Genomic DNA, 27,976 nt, shown 5'->3' on the forward strand with positions numbered 1-27,976 from the left:
AAATAAATTCTATCCCAGTGGAAACCAGGAGAACCTGATCCTCAGAAATTGCAGGATAAGAGAATTTGTTGAATAGGGAATAAAATAAGACATGCGTAAAGGAACAGACTGAAGCGTGAAGTAGTGTTAAGTGAGCTTTGGGAAAATATACATGTTAAAGGAGTGGAGAGACACCAGAGGTTAAAAATGAAGTTAGAAACCTGGATAAATTCAAATAAGGGTTTGTCAGGGCTTAGGAAAAATGGGAGTCAGAGCTTCTTTAAATATAGTTCTGTGCCTTGGGAAAAATAAAAATAAAAAGAGAGAGAGAAAAAAATAGCAACAAAAAAAATGTTACAACTGAGAACTTGCATGGAAATTAACAATGGTATAAAATACAACAATTGACAGGCTGAGCTAAAAGGAGAGGACTAGAACCTCCAGACAATCATACATCCTATGCATTTTCTCTGACATATAAGTAGAATTGTGCAATGCTTCCACCATCACGTCAGTCATTTGAAATAGCGAACTTGCTCTCCAGGATCAATTTCTATGGGCTTCTTCTACATAAAGTTTAGCAGATAAGCAGAAGGGAAATATCAGGGCCATAACACGGAAGTCTGGTTTGTAGGTCTTCCTTGCTCATAGTTAAAGATCCTTCAGCAGTCGCTTCTGTGCCTTTACAATATAAACAGAAGAAAAAGTCTATTAAACATCCATGCTCTGCCCAATGGAGTCAGCAAAGCTCCCATTAAGATCTAATGTAAAATACCTTTTTTCATGAGCTGATAGGAACATTTCTGTATTGGTTACTTTATTTTTTACTTCTAAAGGGTTGAGATTTCAGGTAGTTTTCTAGGCTAAGCTCATCATAGTATCACAGAATCACAGAATGGTTTGGATTGGAAGGGACCTTAAAGACCATACAGTTCCAACCGCCCTGCCATGGTCGGGGACACCTCCCACCAGACCAAGTTGCTCAAAGCCCCATCCAGCCTGGCCTTGAACACCCCCAGGGATGGGGCATCCACCGCTTCTCTGGGCAGCCTGTGCCAGTGTCTCACCACCCTCGTAGGAAAGAATTTCCTCCTTACATCTAATCTAAATCTCCCCCCTCTTAGTTTAAAGCCATTCCCCCTTGTGCTATTACAGAGTGCCTCTCCCGCTTTCTTGTGGGCCCCCTTTAGGTACTGGCAGGCCACTATAAGGTCTCCCTGGAGCCTTCTCTTCTCCAGGCTGAACAACCCCAACTCACTCAGCCTGTCTTCACAAGAGAGGTGCTCCAGCCCTCTGATCATCTTTGTGATCCTCCGCTTGACTCACTCTCACTGTAATGCATCCGTGTCCTTCTTGTGCTGGGGGGCCCAGAGCTGAATACAGCTGGGGTCTCACAAGAGCAAAGTAGAGGAGGAGGATCACCTCCCTTGACCCACTGGCCATGCTTGTTTTGATGCAGCCCAGGATACAGTTGGCTTTCTGGGCTGCAGGTGCCCATTGCTGGCTCATGTTGAGCTTCTCATCCACTAACACCCCCAGGTCCTTCTCCTCTGGGCTGCTCTCGTTGCCCAGACTGTATTTGTGCTTAGGATTGTCCTCAACCGATGTCAGAGTCTTGCACTTGGCCTTGTTGAACTCCATGAGGTTCACACAGGCCCACCTCTCAAGCCTGTCCAGGCCCTTCTGGATGGCATCCCTTCCCTCCAGGGTGTCAACCGCACCACACACCTTGGTGTCATTGGCAAACTTGGTGAGGGTGCACTCAATCCCACTGTCCATGTTGCCAGCAAAGATGTTAGACAGTGCTGGTCCCAATACCAGCCCCAGAGGAACACCACTTGTCACTTATCTCCAGCCGAACATCAAGCCATTGACCATAATTCTTTGAGTGCAACCATCCAGCCAATTCATTATATCATCTGGTTAGAAAGCATAGTGTAGACAGTGGCATAGACTGCTGCTTACACTGCTCTTTTGCAACTGTTGGAAGGATGTATATAGTTCTGCATTCCTCCCCAGACCTCAGGTTCATTGCCAGGTTGTATAATACCCACTTCTGTGTTACCTGCAGATCACAAATCTGAATGCCATGTCTTGCTTCAAAGCAGGAGCTAGAGCACCCATCAGCTCAGAAATATTTCTGGTTTTGACAGTAGTGGGAACTGACAGTCAGTGATGAGCAGCAGACAGTCACCTGCTTTCTAACATCCTCGGTTTATGGTAGGCACACACAGGCTTTATAACACACACACATAGAAACAGTAGTAAATTTTTGAAGTGACATTTCTTTGGAAAGCTTTCAGGTTAGATCTTAATCTTATGAAAGTTTCTGGGTTTGAGACTTCTTTTTTAATTTTCATTACAGTTTTCCTGAATGTTAATAATGAAATAGCTATGGGAGACATTGCCCTTTTCCTCAGAAAATAAATAAATAACATATGTATATATATCCTATGTTTGCTTCATAGTAATAATTTCTGTTTTTTAACAATATTCATTACCATTTGACTTTTGTAAGGCCTGATTAATTCACAGAATTATCTTTTTGAACTCAAGGACATCCTAAATTCATGTATTTTCAGTAGATTTTCTTTATTTATGCTACCAGTATCAGTGAATTCTTTGACGCAACTCCCTGGACACATTTCCATGGGTCCTGAGCATTTTAAATGTTTATTTGGCAAAATCAAAATTGTATGACCCAGTGTTCATGACTTCTGCCAGTTGTGCAGAAAAGGGTTTGGGGCTATAAAGAATTTTTGTTTTCATTTAGGTTCAAGCTTATGGTGTCCTGTATGTGAAAACATTCCAGTGAGAAACTGAAAATCTTACAAACTGGCAGGAATTCACTACAATTTCATAAATTTGATGTAACTTCATTGGAAACCTTTGTTGACTTATCAAAAGATGCAAAATATAACACAAAAATATTTCCTTATCTTAGCACAGAAGAATACTACAATCATTGCAGTTACGTGGCATAGTGAAAACTGAAGCTTTATAGAGATGAATTACATTTAAGTGAAGAAAATTCCAGGAACATGGGAGGATAGGTCAGGAATTAATATTTCTAAGAATATAGAAATGTAGGAAAGGTCACAATGAAGGAAAAAACAAGAGGAAGGAGAGTGTATTTTGATTGCTTTTAGCGGCACATTGTTTCTTGGCATGTGCTGCTTTATTTAAATATTTTGTTGCAGATAAGCTGCATGGCTTGCACAGAAAATGGCTGTGAACACATTTGATAAATCATTCCCCAAAGCTTCAGGTTAATGCCCCACATGTTGATAAATATCATCAGAAATTTTTATCGAATGTGATGACGTTTGAAAATATAGTTTGCAACTGAGGAAATTGAAGGAGGGATTTTGCATTGCACCCTGTATATAGTTAAATAAAGGTTTTTGTCTGTATTTATGAGGCATCCACAGGAAAAGATGCACCTTTATTTCAGAATGCAGGACAAGCTCATGAATTTAGAAAGAAAGTGAAGCATAAATATGTAAAAAAGCTAGGACGTGAAACGAAAAGTACATCTAACTTGGCACGGTGCAAGGCTTAAGTAATATCTCTTAAAAAAAAAAAAAAAAAAGGCAACCCAGAAATATTAGATACTGTAGTAATGGAAGCTAGGCTATCTGTTATGTATATCTGCAATGCATACTTTTAAGGCTTACTATACATTGATGAGATGTTCACATTTTGACCAAATATATATATAGATAGATAGATAGATAACAGCTTTTTTATTTTTTAAATCAAAAAGGAAGATACCATCATTATGTAAATTCCTAGCCTTTATTCTGGTTTTATGCTTTGGATGAAATGAAGCTGGTGCAAGTCCTGGAGCACTATGGCTATTCTAGTGAATCTGGAGATGTGACTGACCCTATTAGAAAAAGTCAGGGCATTTATTTGAAAAATGGTTTTCATCCCCTTTTATTGCCTACTCTAGTCTCATTGGAATCTGAGCTGTGCTTTTGCACCTCTAAATAGGATAAGCACCATTTCTCTACCTCACAGAGACATTATGAGGACAAAGACATGGAAAGATACTGATCCAGTCAGCTCTTCCAGTATTGCGACTGTGTAGTTATCATATTTTCCATGTTGTCATCCCCAGCTTAGGACTCTGAATTTTCATCTTTCCAGGCTACGCTTACATCTGCATCTATGTATTAATAAATAGCTTAATAAATAAATAAATCCATATAGGTAGGAAATACTAAAAATAACTGCAAAGTTAGATGACAAAGTGTATCATCAAAGTTTTATGACCAGAAAAGTACAGTCAACTGGAAAAAAAAAAAAAGTAATATTGTTGTTCCATATCAAGTTTGCTCACTTCACAAATCAGAACACAGTTTTACTAACTGCCAGTCCTGAAAACACAGTCCTGGAAAGCAGGTTTCTTTCTGTCTTTATGTTATCCCCAGTGACGAGAGAGTTAGAGCAGCTTAGCTGCCAATTTCTCTGCTGTTTGAAAAGACAGAAAATGGCTGGACTACAAGTTCCTGTCCTGCAAACAGCTACACTACTTAATAGTGAAGCTATTCTTCAAGCAAAGCAACAATGACCTATTGCTTAAAAGGTACAAAGGATTCCAGTTATCAGCAGCAGTATTTCCCTCTCATTTTCCTTTTACCAGCTATAGTATACTCCCCTTATTTTCCAGCAGAGCCACTTAAATGTCCAGAAGAGGCCTCAGAAAGCAGAGTGTGAAAGCATTTTTGTAGCCACCTTGCCTTCAATGGCCATATTTTTTGTGTCAATAAACTACTTACTCTGAAAGGGGCAACTGCATTAGAACCAAGCCCTGAAGTTCAGGAGGGTTTTCAGTCTAGAGGACCCGTTCAAACCTGTGGCTAGTATTTGCCTCTCTGCATATTTGAGAGTCCTGCAGGTGTGGCACTGAACAGAAGAATTGACCTAAAACTTTTTAATATGTTCTGGGGTGCTTTGTTGTGAGTCAAGTGCTATGCAGCTGGCTACTTTAGGAGAAGAAGCAATTCAAACTAATACCATGATTACAACCAAACTTTCTAAGCAGAACAGAAAAAAGTTAGTGCTGCAATTTGTTGCTATGTGTATTGCTCTTGAGCCAGAATATTTGTAAACATAAGACTGTTATTTATTTAAAATCAGTATGAAAAGCAATAAATGAACCTGATGAACATGACTGAACCCACCAGCATGGATCTCTAGTCATGTTTCATGGTATGCTCAAGGAAGAATATCTGTTTGAAACATCAGAAATTTTCCTTTGTTCCCTTTTCCCCTTCCTCTCCTTACCATAAGCCTCTTCTAAATTTTCCTAGGTTCTGTGAATTAGTGCTACAGTTGGAAATGGGATGTAGAAATACCAAGTAATTTACAATCTGTGCAAAAAGTCAGTAAATATATAACTCATGAGTAATTATGATTAAACCAGTGTTTGTGCTCCCCTAAGAAATGAGGCAGCTGCAGAAATTGTGCAGTAAGAGTCAGATAAAGTCATGACTATCTATGAAGTTATTTTGCTACAACATCATTTTTCCCATCTCCTCTCACTCTGTAATAAATTGGACATCACGTTAGAAAAGTAGTTCTAATGCTAAAGAATGTTTTTGGGGGAAACTTTATATTATGCTAGTAATATTTCCACTGTGTTGAGGATAAAGCACAAGGTGCATCCATGAGATAATCTGTCCAGTTAATTTTGTTTCCCATCCCCTTCCATCTTTGTCTCCATGGAAACACTGCCTCATCACACTTGGAGAATTCCCATGTAAGTTACATCTCTGTGAGGATAAGATTTAAAATGAATATCAAAAGTGTGCCATTATAATCATTTCTAGTTCCCCAGTCAGACACTCTCACATTCTTTTCCATTCTAAAAGTTACGTAATGTTCAAATAGCATTGCAGTATCTTCCTTCTGCATCAGACTACACTACTAGCCTTTTGATGAAAAGTGTGGATTTTCATTTGAACATGACTACTGCGTGCAGTTCACAGTGTGTATGGTATGTAAAGCACGTTTGCCTGGTCAAACACTTTGACCACGCTGATATAGTGTTTGTTCTTCAGGCAGTCAGGCTCTGGTCCTGCTGCTGCAGAGCTCTGAAAACAGAGTTAAAAGAGCAAGGTCCTCAAGACAACCTGCTGCTTCAGTTTGGCACCATGAATGAGCCAATATGACAACCACTGATCCAGCAGTGGTCAAAAATGCTGCCACATAAAATAATATCTCTGGCTTCAGGGGCAATATCTGTATAATTCTGGTTTTGTGGTAAAAGCTGCAGCCCGTGAACTCATGTCTTTTCCAGGAGCAGTGGCCTAGATTCTGTTCTAAACTATCCACCAAGGCATATTCTGGTGAGAACTAGAGCGACGAGACTCGCTACAGGTATCCCAGTCTGACCTGTCAATCTGCCAACTCCTTCACATAAAACATTGTTGTGCTTTTTACACAACTTAAGCTTTGCTCTAGAGTAGGTGTTAAGGGAGTTTCAAACACCATGGGATTCCTGACCTGTTGACTAAAGGGCTTATCCATTCTCAATTCTGAAACACCCTCTCCCTCCACGTTGGTTCTCAAGACCTCCCCTAAACTGCTAAAGCACTTTGTTAATCAGACAGAAGTTACAGTCCCCTCTGGAGCAAGCAACCCTGGCTGCCCTGCAGCTATCTGTCCCCCACCTCCTCTGCTCTGTGTTTGTTATTTTCCTTGCACCACAGAAGTTTCCTGAGTTGCTGAAGTCTCAGGATGCAGCAAGTTTATATCAGCTTAATAAATACAGAAAGGTTTCTATAGCAGCACTGGCCTTCGCAGCTTGGACTGCTAACCATGTTTTGTGCTAGCTCTTGCTCTGTCTCCTTGTCAGACTCCTAGTGCTGCACTGCTGCTCAGTGCATGCTCCACCTGACTGTTTTGAGTGCTGTTTTTCCTCCACAAATATATTTGTGCAGTTAACCTGGAGCAGTAGCATCAGTGGAGCAGAATGTTATTCTGAAGTATATTCATTTCTGTCTTTGCCATGCACTGAACAAGCCCATCAAAGTTATCTAAGGAGGCCACTTCAGCATTGTGTCCATTCTTGTAGGCACTGTTTTCATCATTTCTATTTATTTTCACCATTCCTGATTATTTTCATCCCAATCCTTAGTCGTACAAGATTATCAGTGTGTAGGATTCCAATTTTCAGAGTTCTTATTGGAAAACAAGCTCTTTTACTAAAGTTTGAAAACTCCCTTGCTTTTTTAATGGGCCCACCGTGTGGCCCATGTATATTTGGGAACATTTTTACAACTTCTCTGAGGCAGGGAACGGGCCTAACTCAGGTTTTGTTGAATATGGTGTAAATTTAAAATGCTATCTAAATGATATCAAATAACATCAACATGTGTGGCATTGGGTAACTAGTTTAGGTGTTTTGAAAACAGTTTAAAAGCCATGTCATATATTTAATATAGTAAGTTTCAACTGCTCTTTGGAGCCTTAAATAGTTATTTAAAGTACCTAATACCTTTTTTTTTTTAATGCTACTGTCATCAGTTGAATTGGCATATTTCGAGAATTCCTAAATACATGCCTTTCCTTGTCTAGCATAAACTCATGTTCATTTGGATTTCTTTAAGTTATTAAAAACAAAGGTTATACTTAGATTAACATTGATCCTTTCTTCTGGGGATATCCAGGATCGCATTACCCTTTGTGAGTTTTATTTTATACACTGTATGAAAGCACTGAGAAGTATATTTCATAACAATTTTCATAACAACCTGAATTAACAATGTCAGTTTAAATTTACACTTTCTGCTTACTATATGAACAAATTTTTACTGTTTAAGAAGAACTGTAAAGGCTTGTCTCTTATTTTTTCCACTTCAGCAAACAGACTTTGCTTAGGGATTGTAAGACTTTCAGACATGATCTTACCTTACCTGCATTTGCTTAAAATTTCAGAGAATCTTGCAATATCCCAAGTTGGAAGGGACCTACAAGGATTATTGAGTCCAACTCCTGGCTCCACACAGGACTACCTAAAAATTAAACCATATGTATGAGAGCGTTGTCCAAACACATCTTGAACTCCGGCAGACTCGGTGCCATGACCATTTCCCTGCGAAATATGTTCCAGTGCCCAACCACCCTCTCCATGAAGGACCTTTTCCAATACCTCCCATCAAATTTTGCCCTTCATGTTAGATACAGGAGAGAATTAAATTTCCCTCTTTTTCTCTAATTAAATTAGAGAACTATTTGTCAGACAAATGCAAATGCATGACAACAATCTATGTTTAAAGAATAGCTATCACTTTGAAACACAGTTCTGTATTTTTTCCTTCTATTACAAACTGTGTTTAGGTTAGTTCATAACTCGTTTGACATTTTTGCCATTGCTTTCCGTGCAATTCTGCTGACTTAAGTTAGCAGCCTGCTGAAAGGAATAGAGTCTAGAGTCTAGAGTCAATAGCATTCACATTTCTTTGTCTCTGTCATTCAAGTCTGCGGGTGAGCAATGGGAGTATACATGCTACATATTTTGTTCTTTGTGCAGTAGCCCAGAGTCTTTCTATGGCTGCAGTCATACAGTGAATGTCACAAATATATAACGGGGACTTGAATTTCATCTGCACTGTACATTTACTCTTTCCTCTCAAGAAATTATTAGTTGTGAAAAATTATTATTGTTGTGAAACATTGATCTTCCTTTTCCAAATACCCCCTTGTTATCCTTGAAATATTAACATCATTCCTACTAAAAGATGCAATTGGTATTAGGTTTTTGTTTGTTTGTCCAGCTTTTGCACATCTGTGACTCATTCTGGCTTTGAATGAGTTCAGAGTTGTGGCGGGCTTTGAAAGGGAGGCTGAAGGCAGTATTTTCTTTCTCTAGGTAAGAACTGAAGAAGGTCCCTCTCATGCCACAACTTCTGCCGCTCAGAACTAGTCCCAAAAAAAAATCTCCTCCCCATCTCCCTAGGTGTCTTGACAAACTAACACTCTGCAATAGCTGGGCTGTTTGGAAGTACAGCCAGTTTTTCCTTCTCAAGCTGTTTGTTGCATTATACGGACAGATGTTGAACTTTGGAAGGATAAAGCCATCAGTGTCCACAGGAATGGAAGGAAGTAGAGAATATGTGTTGTTAATCTGCATTAAATTGCATTTAAATTTTTCCAGGGAGATTAGAAATGGGTATTAATGGAAAATATTTTTTTATTGTACTCTGTTTCTCACTTAATATGCATAAAACATTATCCCATAGTTTATGCGTCCATAAATGTGGGAAACGTAGAAAATGTCACTTGTGAAATGTGCGTGATTCTTGTTCTGCATAGACAAATAAGGAGTATCCATTACATACGAGTCTCTTAGGTGTTAGTAAAGTTTTATTGTTAAATGTGAAAATATATAATAATTACTCACTGGTAAAACATACCGAGGGAACAGAATTTGTTTTTTTCCCCCCATATTATTGATTACTGGCTGATCCTTAAGCTAGTATTTTATTTACACATTTTGAAAGAAGAAATAGTATACGAGATCAGTGAAATAGTAACAGGAAGACTATATGGGTCTGCTTGGCAATAAAATTTTAAAAAGAAAAACAGGCATGAACTAGAACTAGTTGCACACTGAAATCAATTTCAGGTCCTCTGCACTTAATGTCAAACTGACCTTTCTGCTTTCTTCATTTATCCTGCTCAAACCGTTTGCAAATGCCAACAGTAAAACTGAATTCACAGCATGTCTTTGTCAGTTGTCATGGCTATATGCTGACCTGTGAAAACCCCTTCAATTTTCTTACAAGTCGAGCAGTATTCTGTAGGGAAAAATAATACGGCCACTTACTGTTAAGTTTGTCCATTTCCTGAGTATTCCTTTGTTTTCTATTGCTTTTAACTTACACAACCTTAAACCATTTAGGCTGATACCTTTCACATCTCTCATTTAGTGGAGAATGAGTATCTCCTGGAAACTGGTAGAGTTGTTTCTCAGAACAAGAGAAGGAAAAAACATCAGTACTTAGAAAGGACAAAAGGTGTAAGGTAAAATGAAGCAAATGCAGTGGAAATGTAATGTTAGGAAGAGAGCTGCCAAGGATAAAACTACATTAGACTTTGCCAAGGAAATTAAAAGAAATAACAAAGACTCTTTACCCTTATAAATGAAAGGGGAACACAGGAAGAGAAGTGACCTCTGTGAGCAATGAGCAATCTCTCATTCTCCCTTTTTCAACTCTTTTATTTCTTTATTTTTTTCTTTTTTTGAGATTTAGCTGTATTACCTAGACCTTTGGCAGTGAAACATTACCATTGCAACTGCACAGGCTATTGTGTACCCTATGGGCCATCTGCTGGGGAGTCCTTGCACTCACTAATATGTATTTCATAAAGAGTGAACCAGCCCTAAAGGGAAGTCTTGTCTAACCAACGCCTTGCCTCACAGAGGATGCAGGCAGGGCATGAGGAACAGAGTCAAGCCACATGTGGCTAGCGTACTGGTGAGAGGCCCACTGTTCATCCTCCTGAGTGGCAAACAGCCTGAGAAGTAGATGTAGGTACTGTGAAGACCTCCTTCCCAGTCCCTGGATCTGCCTCTCGGCATGTAATTGTCTGTGACATGCCATGGGTCGGTCACCACTGGCTTTTTCCACCTTGAATGAATTCTTCTCGTTTGTATGAGCAAGCAAACTTTGATTCTCATGTGCAAGGCAGCATCTTCTGCTACAGAGTTAGTGTAATTTGAGGTATGATTAGTGGCAAAAGGCAGATAAGTAAAGAATACAGCAACCTAATTCCTAGTGTTACTTTAGGGAAGTGACTAAAGTCAAAACAAGGTTAGAAAGGGTCCTCACTGCAGAGACAAAAGGACAAAAGTGATTCATTATACATAAGTATTAATTTAAACAGAACAGCATAAAGCTGCTGTACAACAAGCTCACAACCAGTGTAGACTGCACCCCTAGAAACTTAGCCAGACTTTTTATGTATCAGAGAGATGCTGGAGCTTCAGGACCAGCCTAATTCACAAGCAGTCCAAATAATGTACAGGTTCCCTTCAGCATGGCTTTTCTGATTCCCCATCCCTGAAGTCGATGTGGATGTTTTGCATCATGGCAACTGTCCAGTTCTTTCTTTTTCCCCCAGGAAATATGCAAGGTAACTTATCTATCTGTCCGTTGATACACATCTATCTTTCCATTGATTATCAAGTCTCACAAAATTTCTGCTGTGTACAGTTCATCACTGAAGCCAGAAAAGTGTGCAGCTGGTAGGAGGACTACAGGAAACAATAACATACAGATACACCCCCTTCATTAGCTCAAAAGGCAAAGAATTCACCATGAACCTAAACCTCATTAGTTGATCTGATGATAAGTAGGCACTCCCAAATGATGCTACAGATTCGCCAGTTTTCTTCAGTTGCTTGGTTTGGTTGGCTTAGATTGAAGAATTGCTCATCACTGAGCTAAACAACCTCTAAAAGCTCAGTTCTATCTTTGTTTTTTCAACATTTTTTTATGCAATGAAAAATTTGTGATAACTTTTGTGTAAATAAAACTTCTAATGTTTAATACATTAAAATAAAAAAAAAAAAAAAAAGAAATGAGAGAAAGGTGGTCCTGTGGCTAAAATAGAGGAGTTGGAGGACAAGTTCTGTTTGTACTGCTTGCTCAAAAATGTTTCTTGAGCTTATGCTAGGTGTGTAACTTCACTCTGCCACTTTCCTGAATACTGAAATGAGAATGATTTAAATTAATGGGGACCTTAGAATGCTTGATATAAATATTTCTGAACTGATCTGAGATTTTCATATGGCTGATTAGCTGGCTTTTTGGAGTTGTTTTTTTGTTTTGTTTTTTCTTTCAGCTGATGAGAAGGTACTCATTACTACAATGTTGGTATTTTTCATTATGAGAAAATTAGGAAAAAAATGAATGGAAGTGATTTTTTCCTTTAATTTTTGCCCACTTCAGAGCATGTAATTTTATAACAAGTTCAATACTCAGCAGGTTTATTTCATGTCCTTATTTTTGAGGTTGTGCTGTGGATGGCCATCCAACCCCAAACATCACCTGGCTTTACTCCGGCAAGCCTCTCAGTCTGAAGCATCACCTCCTGGCAGCAGGACGAGTTCTTCAGATATTCAACATTAGTGATGCTCCTGAAGGTGAATTCAGCTGTCTTGCTCAGAATGAGGCTGGCTCACTGATACAAAATACTTCCCTGACAATTCAAGGTAACCCTCTAGTTTCAGTCCTTCTCCCTCATGAAGCTCTTGGCATTGACTTCCATGCATTGCCTTTCTTATCCTGTATTTCTTGTCTCTTAATCCAGGGCTATGAAGCACAGCAGGAAATAGGTGTTTTGATGTTTTACCACCATAGATATAGATTTGCAGGCCTAGCAAATAACTTGCAATGTGAAACTTAGGTTTCACTCACAGTGTCACTTTCCCAAAATGACATCTGATATTTCTGGCCTGCTGAGCATGTAGCACACCTTGATAATTCAAGCTATACTTACAGCTGCTGTGTCAACTAAAAATTTGAGACAGGGGTGCCACAGATCAAATCTTTAAAATTAGAAAACCCGCTGTTAATCTTCTCAAGTCAGTGTTACACAGTCTCTACTTGCTTGAAAACCCTTTGCTTGTAAAACTGCTGTCACTGTTATTTTTACCCTAGAAATAAACTGAAGGTGACAAAGTCACTGAACAGAGCAGTGTGGATGGGTTGGAGCAGAATATGCAGCTTTCATTTCCACAGTTGTCAGGGGTGGAGTGGAAAATAATTTAACTTTTCCTTAATTTTTGCAACAAAATTTAAAATGTGTTGCGACCCCTTCATTCACCTTCAGGATGGATGATCTCTGTAATCTACATGGTGAGAAATGTCCTTCATTAAATCATACCCCTTCGCAATTATAAATGGTTAAGAATGAGTATGTACACTGTGTTTTTGAATGCATAGCTCTGAATTTGAAAGTGTACCTTTAAGATGTTAAAACAGATTATAAGCCCATTCCTTCCTTTCATTCTCCTACTTTGGGGTGATCCAAACTTTTCAATGAGAGGGTCTAATGGCTTTCCGGAAGATTCAGAAAGTCCTTCATGTGACAAGTGAAAACAGGATGGGTCTTTTTAATGCTTGGCAATACACTGAGCACGTGTCTTCAGTTCTATCTCAGTCTCAAAGCTCTCACAAAAGTGAAAGGCAAGGCCAAATTGTGTCTTCCTTGCAGACACCATGGTTTCCCACCACTATTTTGTTATCTGAGTTTAAAAGTTGGTTTAAAATATGTTTTAAGAGTAGATTTGCAAAGAAGAATATGAAATATTTACTGACCTCTGTAATTGCATCCACTGAATTGCATTGCAATAAATGTTCATGGTATGAAATCACTGGACAAAATCAACTGGAGTGAACGAACCAGGGGACTTCTTGGGAGTTAGTCAGACTACACTACTTTGATAATTATCAAAGGTCTAGAACTCTGATCAAGCTTTATGAACTATCTAGGGACCTTAAAAAGGGAATTGGTAGCCTTCTGAAAAGTGAATAAAGGATGTATTGCCAGAAGGATTAACACCTTTTTCAGGAACCAACGCAAAAAAAAAAAAAAAAAAAAAAAAAAATCTGACTGAATATAATAGGAAGAAATCACTGGGAACTAAAAATATCATTTAAGGAAAAAAAATATGAAGAGCTTAATATCCTATGAAATCATTCTTATATTACTTTTAAGGGTGCTCCATACCTCTTTGTCACTGTAAAATTCCCTTTTTTGTATTTTTTCACAAGTGTTTGAAAAGGTAGTTATTTTCACACACATACTTCTTGCTTATCTTTTAAATTAGAGATATGTGTACCACACATACCAGCTGTGAGGCTTTCTGCAGTGTCATGTTTAGCTGCATACCAGGAGCTTACATGCTTGCCGTGGTACCTGGTGGTCTCATTCTCCCAATGGCCTTCTGAAGTTTCTGACTAATTTACAGACAGCTAACAAATAGGCTCAATGAATTACCCAACTAAGTTTGTATAAATGCAGGGATTTGTGATGCCCCACGTACCTGTCATTTGGCATCACTGAACTGTGCTACAGCGTCATTCAATTTCCATGTCTGATGCTTCTGAGCACAGAAAAAAAAAAAAGGAGGGGGGGGGGCGGGGAAGGAGGGACAACATTGTTGCAAAAGAGAGTTAGTCTCTTTTCTAAGAATCTCCTGCTGACAGTTTTTAAGTGTTAGTGTGTCTCTCCCATGCTTTTTGGCAGAATACCAGTGGTCAGTGGACAAGCTGATGGCTTGTTCTGCTTCCTGTGGCCACAAAGGGGTGCAGCTGCCCCAGCTCAGGTGCTTACTGGATGGGACTGAAGTCAACACATCCCACTGCAAAGAGAAGCCCAAGCCAGCCCTGCAGCCCATCGCATGCAACAGGAGAGACTGCCCTTCACGGTTTGTCCTTACCATGTTACTATGTTATACATGCTTTTAAAGTGTACTTGAAAAGTTTTTGGTGCTGGAGTGCATGTCATTGTAGCCTTGCCACTGCCTGTCTGGGGAAAAGTCATGGCTAAAGGGGAATTTATGAGTGCTTAACTTTGACAGTTGGGAATTAGTAGCAAGATTTGTGGAAAATGTTGACAGTAAATGGTACAGACAGTGTTTACTCCTTCAGTAGTTACGTTAGAAATGGATGGAAAAGTTACTGCTTACTCTTTATTAGCAAAGGTCACAGCTTCTTGGTACTTTTGAGTTCTTCCCTGACAGTGGGAATAGTCAGCATTTTTACAATGAGGTAGAAAACTGAATTTTCATTTCCATTTCAAGCCTCACCAGTTCTTTAAACTCATAAACTTCACTGGGGGCTGACATTACATGGGGAGGGGGAGCACAGTGCTGTACTTCATGAAGGGAAAGATTTCACCCTAAATGGGGCCTTCAGACAGTACTTACTGTATGTTGAAACTGTAAAGTAAAAGAACTCAATGTACTTGTCTTCCTACCTCCGATTAATTACTAGCAGATTTTCAGACCCTTCGAGGCCAGATCCTCGTTAGAGAAAAAGCATTGACCTAGTATCTTTGTGGTTTATTAACATAAATTCAGTACTCTCCACATACAATAGCAATGACTGGAAAGTGAACAGAAGAAAGGAAGCCCCAGAAGTAACAATCTGGACCCTTGGAAACAAAGCTGTCCCAGTAACTGACTAGTTAGAAAAGATGCCTGCCCTAGAGCTTACATCAACTCACTCTGAAAAGACATCATGTTTTTCTCTGGGTTTTGTTTGTGATTAACAATATGGTGGCTGATTTTTAAAAGATTAATAATAAGAAGAATAATAATATGTAAATCAAAGTTACAGAGAGGTCTAAGCTGCAAATTTCAAATCTGAACCCAGAGCTAAAGCTTCCCAGAAGATCAGTGCTTTTGAATATCAACTTTCAGCATTGTTTCATAATTGATCAAAATACAGCACAAGAAATACGGTACATCAAGGCTGAAAAGTGTTTTCCAGACATTTACTGGTACTTGTCATTTTGGATGATGGAGAAACATCTTGAATGACAGGAAAACTTGTCCAATAAGTCTATCTTTTCTGCCTAAGAAGTCTACCTTTTCTGCTTTTCCCTTTATGACTCATTAATAATGCCCATCAAGGCCAAGTAGAATCACAGGCTTCCATGGGCTGGCTGAGCTCAGGCCAGGCTGCTCAGGGCTTCACCTAGGCAGGGCACGAAACTTGAGGGAAACTCTCAGTAAGCCCAGGGGTGCAGCTGCCATCAGGGGGAGCTTGATAGAAGTGAGCCAACAAGAACATGAACAGGGACAAATGCTGAGCCCCATAAGACCCTGTTTGTTAACAGCCTTTAGGCAGAGTAAAAACAATTCATCATCACCCTATAAGCCTCATCGTCAAACCCATTTTTCACCCAAGCCATGTCAACCCATCCAGACTGCAGCTTGGATATTAGACTATTGATGGAGACAAGTAAATGGTTTCCATGGCCCTCACCTTGTTGTCAGATCTGGTCATTTTATCACAGAATTCAATCAGGTACGTCAGACATGACTTACCTTTGATCAGTCTGGGCTGACTGTTCACAGTCATCTTCTCCTTTTGCGCAGAAACATGAAGCACAAGGACTAGCTTCTGGATTTTCCCAGGCACCCCAGTAAGGCTGACCAGTTCCCTATACGTCATCCCTACATCCTTTTTTGAAGATGGTGGCAATGCTTCTCTTTCTCCAATTGTCAGGGGCCTCCCCAGTATCCATAACCTTTCAACAATGATAGCAAGCAGCCTTGAGGGGACATGGGCAAGCTCTCTCAGCATCCTCACACATAGCCCATCTCATCTCATACATTTGTATGGGCTGAGTTTTCTTGGGTAATTCCAGCCTGTGTTGGTTGTAAATTTGGTGCCTATCCTGTACACAGCTCTGTACACACAGGAGTTTCATCACCCAAGAACTGCAGGGTCATATGTTTTTTGTATTCCACATGGCACCATAAGACTTGATTCCAACAGCAAAACAGACAAAGAAGCTAGACTTAGCAGCTACTTTGCAGTAGGTTTTGTTTCTTTGTTTGTTATCTGAGTTCGTGTGTTGCTTGAATGTCAAAAAATGCAGAAATGCAGCTGCAGATGTAAAGCTGAATTCCCTTCACAGAGTGGAAATGTCTTTTGTAAAATTAGCACATCCCATTGGACTTTGTGGGCATGAAGGGGGCCAGACAGAGGTCTGCCTCCTTTTACAGACTGTCTCAGTTTAAGTGCCCCTGTAATCCTTTGCTTTCTGTTACTGATAAACACAGTGGAGTCATGACAGCTTGAAAGACTTCTGACTACACTAAGGTCTTTCCCTTGTTCTGCTGCTTTCTCCCTGCAGAACACACTTTCCTCCTTTGCCACCCATTGGTCTAAAAAAGAATACATCCCAGTGTCTATCCAGAGAGTCAGATTAGTGTTATACTCTCTCCATATTAAAAATGCCCCCGTTCCCTAATCCAGTGGCTCCTTAGCTGAGACGTGTGTAAGTGCTTTTCTGTATTTTTCTGGATTTTTTATTCCCTCCACTCCCTTATGTCCATTGTGGACATGGTGCTCTTGAATAAGCAAACACAAGGTGGTCAGGATCTCAAGAGAAATTTAGTACAACTTCCCTCATTCAACAGAGTGATTTGGGACTGGCACTTATATTAAAAGAGTCTAATCTGATGCGAGGAGAGGTGCTAAGCAACCTGATGAGAACTAACCAGCCAGATTTACCACTATGGTTGTGTCTTGGGTAGATGGCAAGGTCCTGTTTAATTACCTTTTTTTAATATATTCTTACCCATTTTTGCAGGCAACTATTTTCTGAGTTGCCAGCGAGTCATAAGAAGGAAACCAAAAGAGATTTGATGAAATATGAAACGCGCTCATTAACAGCAGTTTGCCTGTGGTGATGGCCGTAAATTCCATGGGAATGGTTTATGTCTTTTTATCCCTTTCCTGAACAGTACTGCCACCCACACTCCTCTCTCAGGTCCTGAGAAACTGTTGAGATGTATGCTTGGAAAAAAAAGTTGATTGAAATGCAGGGCAGAGCTTTATGAGGGAGGGATGGGAAAAACTTCAGTTCCAACCTCACCAAACTGCAAGAAAAAAAAAAAAAAGAAAAAAAAAGTAGTTGTGTCTTTGTTTTCTTTGTCAGGAGTGTGTCTGTTCATATACTTGTTTCTGTGACCTCAGGAATTAATCACCTGCAGCAGCTGAGGAGCAGTAACAGATGCCTCTCCATGGGGCTCAAGAACACCTATTGCCTATTTTGCAAAGTAACCAGAAACACTGCCATTGAGGGATAAGATAGGCACTATTTTCCCCCCAATATCACACAGCTCCTGCTGTGTATTCTGAAACTTAATGAGGCAAACTGCTGACAACCATAAATCTCTTCAGGAAACTAATAATCAATTGTGTCCTTCCTGTTCCTACCAGTATCTTCTTCCCAAATGCAACTGTATGACTGTTTCACCTAATCAACCTTAAATAGGCAAGATGTACTGTCCATCTTGGTAAGAGTTTGGACCTGGACAATTATTTTTTGTTGTTACAGGTCTTTTATTAGTTATACTGGATGTTTTAAACCCCAGCACATATGGGATTAGACCATCAGCAGTTAAATGCACAGTCCAAGTTCAAGAGGAAAGAAAATATATGTTCTTTGTCCCTGTACTGTCCATTTACAAGCTCCATCCCTGAGCAACCATCAGGCTTTACTATATTACCCCAGCTGTCAGGGAGGTAACAGAGCAGGCAGGGCCTGACACGCACCAGCAGGTTCTTGGTTCCTCTGTCAGCAGTAAGTTCGAAGTGCCCTGAGAGCTACTCTATCAGCTTTATGAGGAGAGTTTTCTCTTCTGAGGAGTGAAAATTGGCTGCAGCCTGTGACTGTAACCTGTGATCAAGCCCTGTGACCCATTGCTGGGGCTGTTATTGTTGCCTGTGATTAAGGCTCCTGTGGCATAGTGGTGTGAGAGCAGCCATGTCCAACCCCTGTGACTGGGCTAGTAATATTTACTAGGCTTTTAAAAACAACCTTAAGGGCAAAACTAATATGAATTCTGGGCCCAAAGAACTGTCAGAGAGATACTTAAATAAAAAATATAATCTTTTCCCGGCTTCCATCCTTTGAGCATCCTTTCAGTGACTACTACAGGAGGCTGAGGCACTCAGCACTTTCCAGGGTCGTGGCCCAAATGAACCAAGCCATTGTTTGGGCCAACACATAAACTCTGGTTGGCACTGATGATACCACAGGCAGCACGCTCAGAGCACGTATGTGCTCCCTGACTTCCTTGCCTTTCTCTGACAGATGGATGGTAACATCATGGTCTCCATGCACACGGAGCTGCGGTGGAGGCATCCAGATGCGGCGAGTGACATGTCAGCGGCTGACAGCAAAAGGCAGCTCTGTCCCGATGTCGAACGAGGCTTGTGTCCAGGTGTCCAAGCGCCCCGTGGACACTCAGAACTGTAACAGGCAACCCTGTGTCGAGTGGGTGGCCTCCTCCTGGGGCCAGGTAAGAAGCATGCCAGCAGTCTGAAAACAGCCTCATAGTGTGGGCTGGGGAGAGCTGACAGAAGATGAGAGGCTATGGTCTGCAGGTTTTTGAGAAGGCGACTAATTTGCTCAGCTCTTTGAACTCCAGATTTGATGCACTGCATGCTTGGGTTTCTGTAGCTTCCTGCAGTCCCCAGAAGAACTGCTTGTGAACAGGACTTCCACTGCAGACCCCTGTTTTGTCCCCAGTAGAAATATCTGCTGATCTTCATTACAATGACAGGTTACAAGTCTGGGAAATAGCATTCTCTGTGTCTACAATTGCCCTTACCACCCATGGAGTGTGTCTCAGTTTTGGCTGTCAGGAGTCAGGACTGATGGTCATGGTAGGTTTGGTGGGTTTTGTACAACAACACAGTTTTAAAATGTTTCTGATGTTGCCCAAGAACCTCATAAAGTACGAGTCTTCTTGATTAGCTTCACAATGAAATGCAGAATAGGAGGCTACAAGCATTTTCAGATTACTTCATGCTGTTTTTCAGATCTTCAAATTCTCTCCTTACAGCTTCATACAATGATCAGATGTTAAAAAGTTTCTTTCCATAAATACCAAATGTTCCAAGTATTTGGAGTTAAATCCCCTTATCGTGGGAATCCAGAGAAGAGTTTGCTTTGTCTTTTTTTTTTTTTTCTGTGAGCTGAGATTTCCTGAAAAGATACTCGCCAATACACATTCAGTTATAACCTAGGACCAGTCATTACTATCCTCCCTTTTCTCTCCACTCCAGCATGACTGAGCCATATGTGAAGACTGATGAATCCATGACAGTCCAGACTTAGAGGTAGAAACTTGAAACTTTTAAGTCCAAAGATCTCCAAAGTGGTGACTCATGTAGGGGTATACCATACCAGGATGAACGAGAGAGTTAAAATTACAGAAGACAATTTTTCCAAAAGTTAAAGGAGATACTAGTATTGCTTTAACATCACTTTTGGTGGAATAAACATTTTGAAAGGAAAAAATAAAAGATAAGGAAGTGAGGCTTCTTACAATGCCAGAAGAGGTTAACAAAGTTACTAGAGTATTAACTACCAGTCTTGACATAGTTAGCTACTATGAAATACGTTGCATCCTTTTCTAATCAGTGTGTGGTAAGCCAGTTTAAAAACAATGACAAATGCTATCTCATTGTTTTAGAGGTTAACGTAACATAGTAGTTTGTTATTTATAACCACATGCATTCTGTATTTGCTTAGAGTATCATGCACAATACAGCATGCCTCATCAGTTTTCTTATGATGTTAGAAAAAAAATCTTCAGAGACTAGAACTTATTTTTGTTCACTAGTTGAAAACATCTTCATTAAACTCTTGTGTATTTTGGAAATTTCCCTCATGAAAGAGGAGTGAGTTATTGTATTACATTTATGAGTAAGCAAGGAAATATCTTTCTTTATGAAGGAAACAAACTGTCCAATTTTCAGTCCCTGTGGAATTCCAGGTAAGGACTGGATTATCCTTTCAAAAAAAAAATTACCTCATTCTTGCTTTTAGATCATTATGGTTTATCCAGGTCTCCATGACATCATACTCAGCCAAGATGATCAAAGAGATCTGAATTCATTTGTTGCACCTGACCTCCGTGCATTATAATATAGTATTTCTCCTGCTTAAAAAAATGATGTCCCACATGGGCCTATACAGCTCAGTCTCTAAGCCAGAAGACTATTTGCTCTCTGATTACAGTTAGGAATGTACCACTGGCTCAGTGGCTCTGTGGCTCAATGACTGTCTGAGTAGTATCATGGGATATTCTAAAGAGGCCATCAGGTCCACATTCCCTAAGTGCAGTGACTAACTTTCCCAAAGAACAGAGAAAAAGAAATGACTTACCCTCTCTGTGCCTCCAGAACTAATTCCTTTTCTTTCCCTTCCACCTCCCATTTAATATTAGTGGCATTTCATGGGCTATTTGACCTGTGCTATGTATCACATAATGTTTTGAAAGCAGTCACTCAAGCTTGCTGCTGATGAGGACTGCCAGTCCTACAGGTAACGCAGAAGTGCTCTACACGCTCCAATGAATGACATTTCCACCTACCTTGCTCAACAAGGGGCTTGACTGAGAGCATGGGAAACAGCACAGTCATTTTCTTCTCTCTTCCAATTATCAGAGAGGGAAGAAATAGAAGCAGGAAGTGAGCATTATGTGAGGAGTGCATGGTAATGTGAAATGGAGCTTCTAGTAGCAGTGGAGGAGGATAGAAGTGTGGAAGAGAGAGCAGCCCTCTCCTGCCAAAACTTCCTCCCTCTTCACATTAACAAACCCCCAGTCTGTTCTGGAATATAATTTCCAGATACTTAATAAACAATCTGCTTCCTAACATTTGATTTAATTTTAAAAGAACACAAACACATGCTACATACCAATATCTAATTGCAGTTTAATCAAAGGAGAGGATTAGAAGAGTTAAACAGCAAGTGTGCAGCTGAGACACTTGAATTGGTTAGGATAACTTCATTTTTGGAGCAAACTTGCAGATCTGCTGTGTTTGTCATGCTTGCAGCTTTCATTTCTTGTTCTGCAATACTTTTAAATTGTTATTTGTAGTAGAATATGTCCTTGGTTCATTATGTTCTTGGTTATTAACAATTTTCCCATAAATTGTGATAGTTCAAGCTGCAAAATACACAGTAAAATGAATGTATTGAGATTTCCTGTACGGATCATAGGCTCTTGGCTAACAATGTGCGAGTATTTTATTCGCCCTAACAGATGTATTTAAGAATGAACTATTGAAGAGGAGAGGGTAATAAATCTACAGAGCAGATACAGAAATACAGTTTTAATACTGCTGGACAAAAGATGACTGCGTGCTCAGCCTCCAAAGTGTGCAGAGCTGCAGGAAGTGCTTGCAAGCTTCACAGTCACTGCATGGCAGTATGCACTTTATTTCACCAGCAGTCTTATAAAAGGGGAATATTGCCTTTTACCTCCATTAAGTGTTTCTCTGTGTTTACAGTGTAATGGGCCTTGCATTGGACCACGACTGGCTGTACAACACAGACAGATACTTTGCCAGACCAAAGATGGGACTTCTGTGTCATCTGATCAATGCAGTGCCTTACCAAGGTAGGAGAGGAGTCTCTTACAACTGAAACCACTGTCTTTTGCATAGATTTTGAATGGACTAGTGATTTAACTGACATTTTTTGTGTTTTCTATATGTAACAAAAAGGTCATGGTACAACCTGTTTAATTATGTGGCATAAATCTCATCAGGCTTAAGCCCAGACTTCAGTATTGATTCATTTGAGGGAAAAAGAAAAAAAAAAAAGAGAGAGCTATCTAACAACTGAATAGCCTTCTAGGCATGCCAAATCCTGACTGAAAGGCCATGCTATCTCTTCCTAGACCAAGGGCACATTTGTTACCTCGGTTCTGCTGGTAATGAAAGAACTCCCAAAGCTGCCATTCTTCTTATCTCTCAATTAGACATAAATGCTCATTGGATAGAACGGACTCCACAGCTTTTTTTTCCTACAGATAACCTCCACTATTGACATTATAAAAACATATTTATTTTCCATAACATTTAGCCATGTAAATCAAGCCTAACTATGGCTGAAAATTACTATTAGAGGCTCTTTGGCACCCCAACATGTATTTTAATTGTCCTTGTGATGAAAAGAAGAGAACCAAGTGTTCTGTAATCTTCTTCCCTTCTGAGACAGGGTTAAAGGGAAAAGGAGGGTTTCTAAGAACTGTTTTTGTTTCCCACTGATTACAGACATCAGCAAGTAACAAGCCTCTGACGAGTTTTACTGGCTGCCACTTCTTTCATTACATCTTTTCAGTGGAGCTCTGGTTTGGAATTTAATGGCAAGTGGTATTTAGGCCAAACCCTCAAATAGTTCAAATGGTCATTTAACTCCAGTTGTGCTATACCAGCTGGCAACACTTGAGGGTCTGGTCCCTGAGTGTAGTTACAAGATTGCCTTTCAGTGCATGAGGCTTACCTGTGCTTGCCCCAAGTGAAGACTTGTTCCAAACAGTGCTCTGAACAAATTATATTTGGAACATGCAAGGCTTGCAGTCCCCAGAGCATGCATGCTGCCCAGAGTGGCACTCACTTGCTTCTCGTGCAGCACAGTGAGTGACAGGACCCCTTTTCCCTTCTGCTCGTAGGCCTTTGAGCACTCAGAACTGCTGGACTGACATCTGCGGCGTGCACTGGAGGGTCAGCCTGTGGACCGTGTGTACAGCTACCTGCGGAAACTACGGCTTCCAGTCCCGGCGCGTGGACTGCGTGCACATTCGCACCAACAAGCCTGTGCTGGAGCACTACTGCTCCTGGAGACCACGGCCGGCCAACTGGCAGCGCTGCAACATCACGCCCTGTGAGAACAGTACGTTCCTGAGCAGAGGGGAAGAGTGGGATGGAGGAGGTAGGAGGAGGCCTTTGGGTCCTCCATATGGAGCCATCTCCCAGAACTGTGGTGCTGGGTATCACAGCTGGGCTTCCTGGGGACCCTCCAGCCTGAACAGATGCAAAATGCAGTGTCCAAAGCTCAGCATCCCAGCATGGGGGACAAGGTGCCCATTGCAGTTTGCTGGCAGTGGTGTCGAGTGGGCTTGACTCGCGTTGTATCCCCTTGCTAACCATCTAAAATGGCCCAGCTATCCATTAGTGGTACAGACATGAAGAAAAACACAGATGTTATTGCAGTGAGCTGTATAACTGCCCTGTGATGATCCCTTTTTCCAGCCTTGATATGGAAAGTGGGACTCCATCAGATAAAAAATGCACACAAGGTCTGGCTGAGATACTGGACAGTTTTCCAACCTGCAACTCAAAAGCAGGAGGCTGCAGGCCTCAAAAGCTGTCCAAATGATACTAGGGACCAAAGTCCTACGGAACTTGAAATGTAGGTTAAAGTGTCTAAACATCTCCACCCTGGGCTGTGTTCTTTGGCACACGTGAAAAGCACAACATAACATCTGGTCAGCTGTGAAGGCACTCCCACACACTTTTGAAATGCATGAGATTGGACAAAGTACCTTTGAGCTACTCTGTTAAAGAAGTCTCCAGTTTAATTTACTACTTCATCTTCGGTGTAACAGCTGTTAGGAAACTCTAGAGCTTCCCTAGAATGTCAGTAGATGACACAGGAGTGCTGGAGAAGCTTCAAAAGCTCTCCCAAAAGCTCTCCTCACGCTCTGAAAGCAACGGCTGCCCACCGTGTTCTCCTTTGAGCCTTTGGCTGCATGAAGTCCCCATTCAGCATCTGCAGCAAGTCAAGGTCATGCTCACTGTGAGGCCTCCCAGTACAAAGCTGTTTTGGTCCCCTCTTGGCCACACTATGACATGTTCTCAGTTAAAAAGTCCTTCTTTCATTGCCTCATCACCATTTCTCCTTTTCGTTTCTCCTTTGGCAGTGGAGTGCAGAGACACCACAAGGTACTGCGAGAAAGTGAAGCAACTCAAACTTTGCCAGCTCACCCAGTTCAAATCACGTTGCTGTGGGACTTGTGGAAAAGCTTGAAGACAAATGCAATGAAAATGGAGGAACAAGGGGATCACAGCCTTTGCTTCACCGAGGCAAGGACTTTTACAGAAAATATAAATGGAATGGATTTTTTTTTCATTTTATTTATTTATTTCCCTTTAAAAGAAAAAAGGAAAAAGAAAGGAAAACGAAAACCTTTTACCAAATTGTTGTTGTAAAGGGACCTGACAAATTTTCCCTCCTATAAATCTGGGAGACAGAATGCAGCAAAATAATCATGAGGTCAGATAACAAAAAGTCAAAGAATCCCATGCCACCAGCAAAGGGCCTGAGAGGAGTGGGACTGCCCCAAAATGTATGTACACGCTTGGGGATACACCAATGGATAGATGGGAAAGCGGATCAAAACGTAAACCTAGCATCACATTGAACCACCACAACATGAATCAAAGGATCAAACAGCTTGACAGATCATAGGGTTTGCAGAAAACAAAACAAAACAAAGCAAAAAAAATCCAAAAAAAAAAAATACTAAACTGAACATTCATCTGTGAAGTATACAGACCATTTATCTTAGACTAGTTTGGGAATATAAGCATATGATTTTGCTTTATAAACCTATTATTAGAACCAAGATTGGATGCCTTTTTTCCTTTCTATACCCCTCTCTCCTCCTCCCAGGCCTTCAAATGATCTCAGTGGGAGATAGCTGTCGATCTTTGAGGATCCGGAGTCGTGTCTGAGAAAGTTGAACAATGTTGTGTAATGTGAATGAGTCTAGAAGACATCTGAAAATGTTCCCAGGGTGTATTTGTGAGGGAGGATCGGCACTGGGAGTGTTGCCTTCAGCACAGAGATGAGGTGGTGATGTTAGCTATTATCTAGGAGAAGGAAAGAAAGTATGATCTGCTACTAACAGGCTGTAACACAAACCCACAAATGCTGTCCTGTGCATAACACAGGAAGGAAAAATATCATTTGTGGTAACAAGAGCTGCTTTGAGTACTACGTCCTACTAACACTTCATAGGAATAGATAGGAGTACTAGTTCCCAGAGTTCAGGTTCTTTCAGAGCTGAGGTTTGGGTAAGACATTTGAGGAAGTGGGTTTTCCTTTCCTGCTAACACGAATATTTTCTCTTCTGACAGCCAAGCCTTTCAGTCAAGTAGTAGAAAAAATTTCTGATATCTTTGGCTTTGTTCCTACTCAGTAGAAACAGAATAGATTCAGCATCAGTCCCAGAGGACTAATGTCAATAAATTTTAATAAATTTGCTCCTCTCTGGCTGCCTCCCACAACAAAATGGGTGCTACAAAGCAGCGTATTTTTTAAGCCTAACACCCTAAAAATATGATCTAAAAAGTGAACCTCAGACATCACACATTATGTGTCGTCTGTGAGTCTTTCTCCCTAGCCAATTGCAGTGACTATTCATCCATTGAAGTGCTTCATCCTTTTAGTTCCTGGGCAATTCCTGCTCTGCTCTGAATAGGGCTTTAAAATTAGAAGGGATTTGCAAAGCAGGAGGTTTGAGCATTATAAAAATTTAAAGGAGAGCTGTCTGGATCTGAGGCTTTGACTTGAGACCATCTCTAAATCAAAGGTTTGGCTGTGCTTCACCCCCAGTGGGGCTCAGGCCTTATGGTACATTAATGAAAGGCTGTTCAAGTACTGCTGTGTTACAGCTTCCATAATGTGGATTTTTCAGCAAAACCAGGAATCTAATTCTGAGGTCAGTGTCAGATTCATGACATTAAACTGTCTTCAGTTTGGTTGCTTCAAACACATTTGGCAGTGGATGCTCTCACTATGAATGGGTCTTCAAGAAATAGTGTTGCTAAGCTTCCGTGTAACTTTTTATTTAAAAAAAGAAGAATGTCTTTCTATGTATGTAAATGTATATCTTTTGTGTATATTTATTAGGATTTCTTGTATAAAAAGTGCAATATTAATAATTGTACATTATTTTGTCCAGATAAAACTATTTGTGGTTTTTTTTTTAAATCTCCCCAGAATTTTGTTCCTCTAAAATCAATGGTAATACTGTATTTTTCACTTGCATTTAATTGAGGGTCTGCTTCACTGTGCACAGAGTGCTTTATAAAATATGACATGAGGGAGGGGTGGCATTTTTAACTTGTGAAATGATAGTTATGCATGGAATGAAGGACAATTCCTTAATAATAATAATAATAACAATAATAACAATAATAATAATGTGGTGGATATTTCTAGTACAGTAGTTAACAAAAAGCAGCACGGGGAAGTATTTACATTTGTTTGATAGATAAGTATATTCAGATGATCACGTGTTGAATGGTAGCTGTGTAACCGTGCTGAGGATAAACAAAAAGGATCAGATCTGGAGGAGCCACTGTGTCATCTCTGCACAGTGTGAATCTAATTTCACATGTTTGTTCTGTGAATTGTGACTTGGCAGCATCTCAGTAAGATTTCTGAATATTTTACAAACGAACACTTTCCTTTTCTAAAAAGAAAACAAACAAGCAAACTTGTATTTATATATATTTTTTGTACAGGTAATGCAGGATACTTACTTAACTACTGCTGTCTGATGTGTTGTTTATTAATCTTAAAAAAAAGCCAATCAAAGTAGCAAAGCTTTTGGAGTACTCTGTCCTTATTCTGTGTTACCATAGCAGCAAACAGCTGTTACATGAAATACACATGATCCACCAGCATCCTCTTTCCCCAAGACAGGATCTGCCCTGTCTTAATTTCTTTTTAAAAGTCTCCAGTCATTCAGATTTTGCGCCTTGTCTTGGAGATCTGTTTGAACTCTTCAATTGCCTTTCTTCGTTCTTTTTAGCCTCTGTTGTTCTTCTAGAGCTATAAGACCACTGCTGGCACTAAGCTCATGGAAAGTATATAGGCTCATAAAAGTATATTCCTTTTTTCTACACAGAAACTCTCAAAAACATAACTCTCCTCAGCAACCCCTGGAGTGAAGCAATGCATACTACCCCTATTATTCAGTCTTTTCTTATATGTCCCCACTACTTTCATTAACAGAACTTGCAACTCCTTGAAGCATCAAGTGTATAGTTAGAAGGAATCCTAGTCATGAGCAGAATTACAAGGAAGAAAACATGAATAAACTACTTCTCTTAACAAAGACAAAATCCGGTTTTGAAAGCGAAGCTGGTTCTGCTGTTGCCCCTTTTCAGACAAATGTTATAATGCCTCTTCTAAAAGGGAGTGGTGATTTTGCTCTCATTTACTGACAGTTTCCCCAGTATGGTGTTCCTTCCACCACTTTTTAGACCCCTACACTGCAGGTAAATAATACCTCATATAAGCACATGCACACACAGATGCAGGCCAAAGACAATCCCTAGGACTTCCAAGCGACAGTACTGAAGGTAATGGGAATTCAGTCATTCATTTTGAGTAAAACAAATATAAAACCTGGCATTGA

At 40.2% G+C, this 27,976-nt stretch overlaps 2 protein-coding genes across 2 annotated transcripts in view; one reads left to right on the top strand and one right to left on the bottom strand.

Annotated features, from left to right (window-relative positions):
* Positions 1–27,810, top strand: part of LOC126913638 (ADAMTS-like protein 1) — a 51,041-nt gene extending 23,231 nt beyond the window's left edge. The window contains exons 5-10 of the mRNA XM_050716259.1: positions 12,008–12,208; positions 14,248–14,428; positions 18,838–19,045; positions 22,050–22,159; positions 23,216–23,436; positions 24,467–27,810. Coding sequence (XP_050572216.1) covers positions 12,008–12,208; positions 14,248–14,428; positions 18,838–19,045; positions 22,050–22,159; positions 23,216–23,436; positions 24,467–24,573 — 1,028 coding nt within the window. The 3' untranslated portion in view covers positions 24,574–27,810. The remainder of the gene's footprint in view (positions 1–12,007; positions 12,209–14,247; positions 14,429–18,837; positions 19,046–22,049; positions 22,160–23,215; positions 23,437–24,466) is intronic.
* The window catches only part of HAUS6 (HAUS augmin like complex subunit 6), a 223,635-nt gene that overhangs the window by 132,630 nt on the left and 63,029 nt on the right, over positions 1–27,976 (bottom strand). The gene's annotated exons all lie outside the window — the stretch shown is intronic.

This window comes from Cygnus atratus, chromosome Z, assembly GCF_013377495.2.
Source record: "Cygnus atratus isolate AKBS03 ecotype Queensland, Australia chromosome Z, CAtr_DNAZoo_HiC_assembly, whole genome shotgun sequence".
NCBI lineage: Eukaryota > Metazoa > Chordata > Aves > Anseriformes > Anatidae > Cygnus > Cygnus atratus.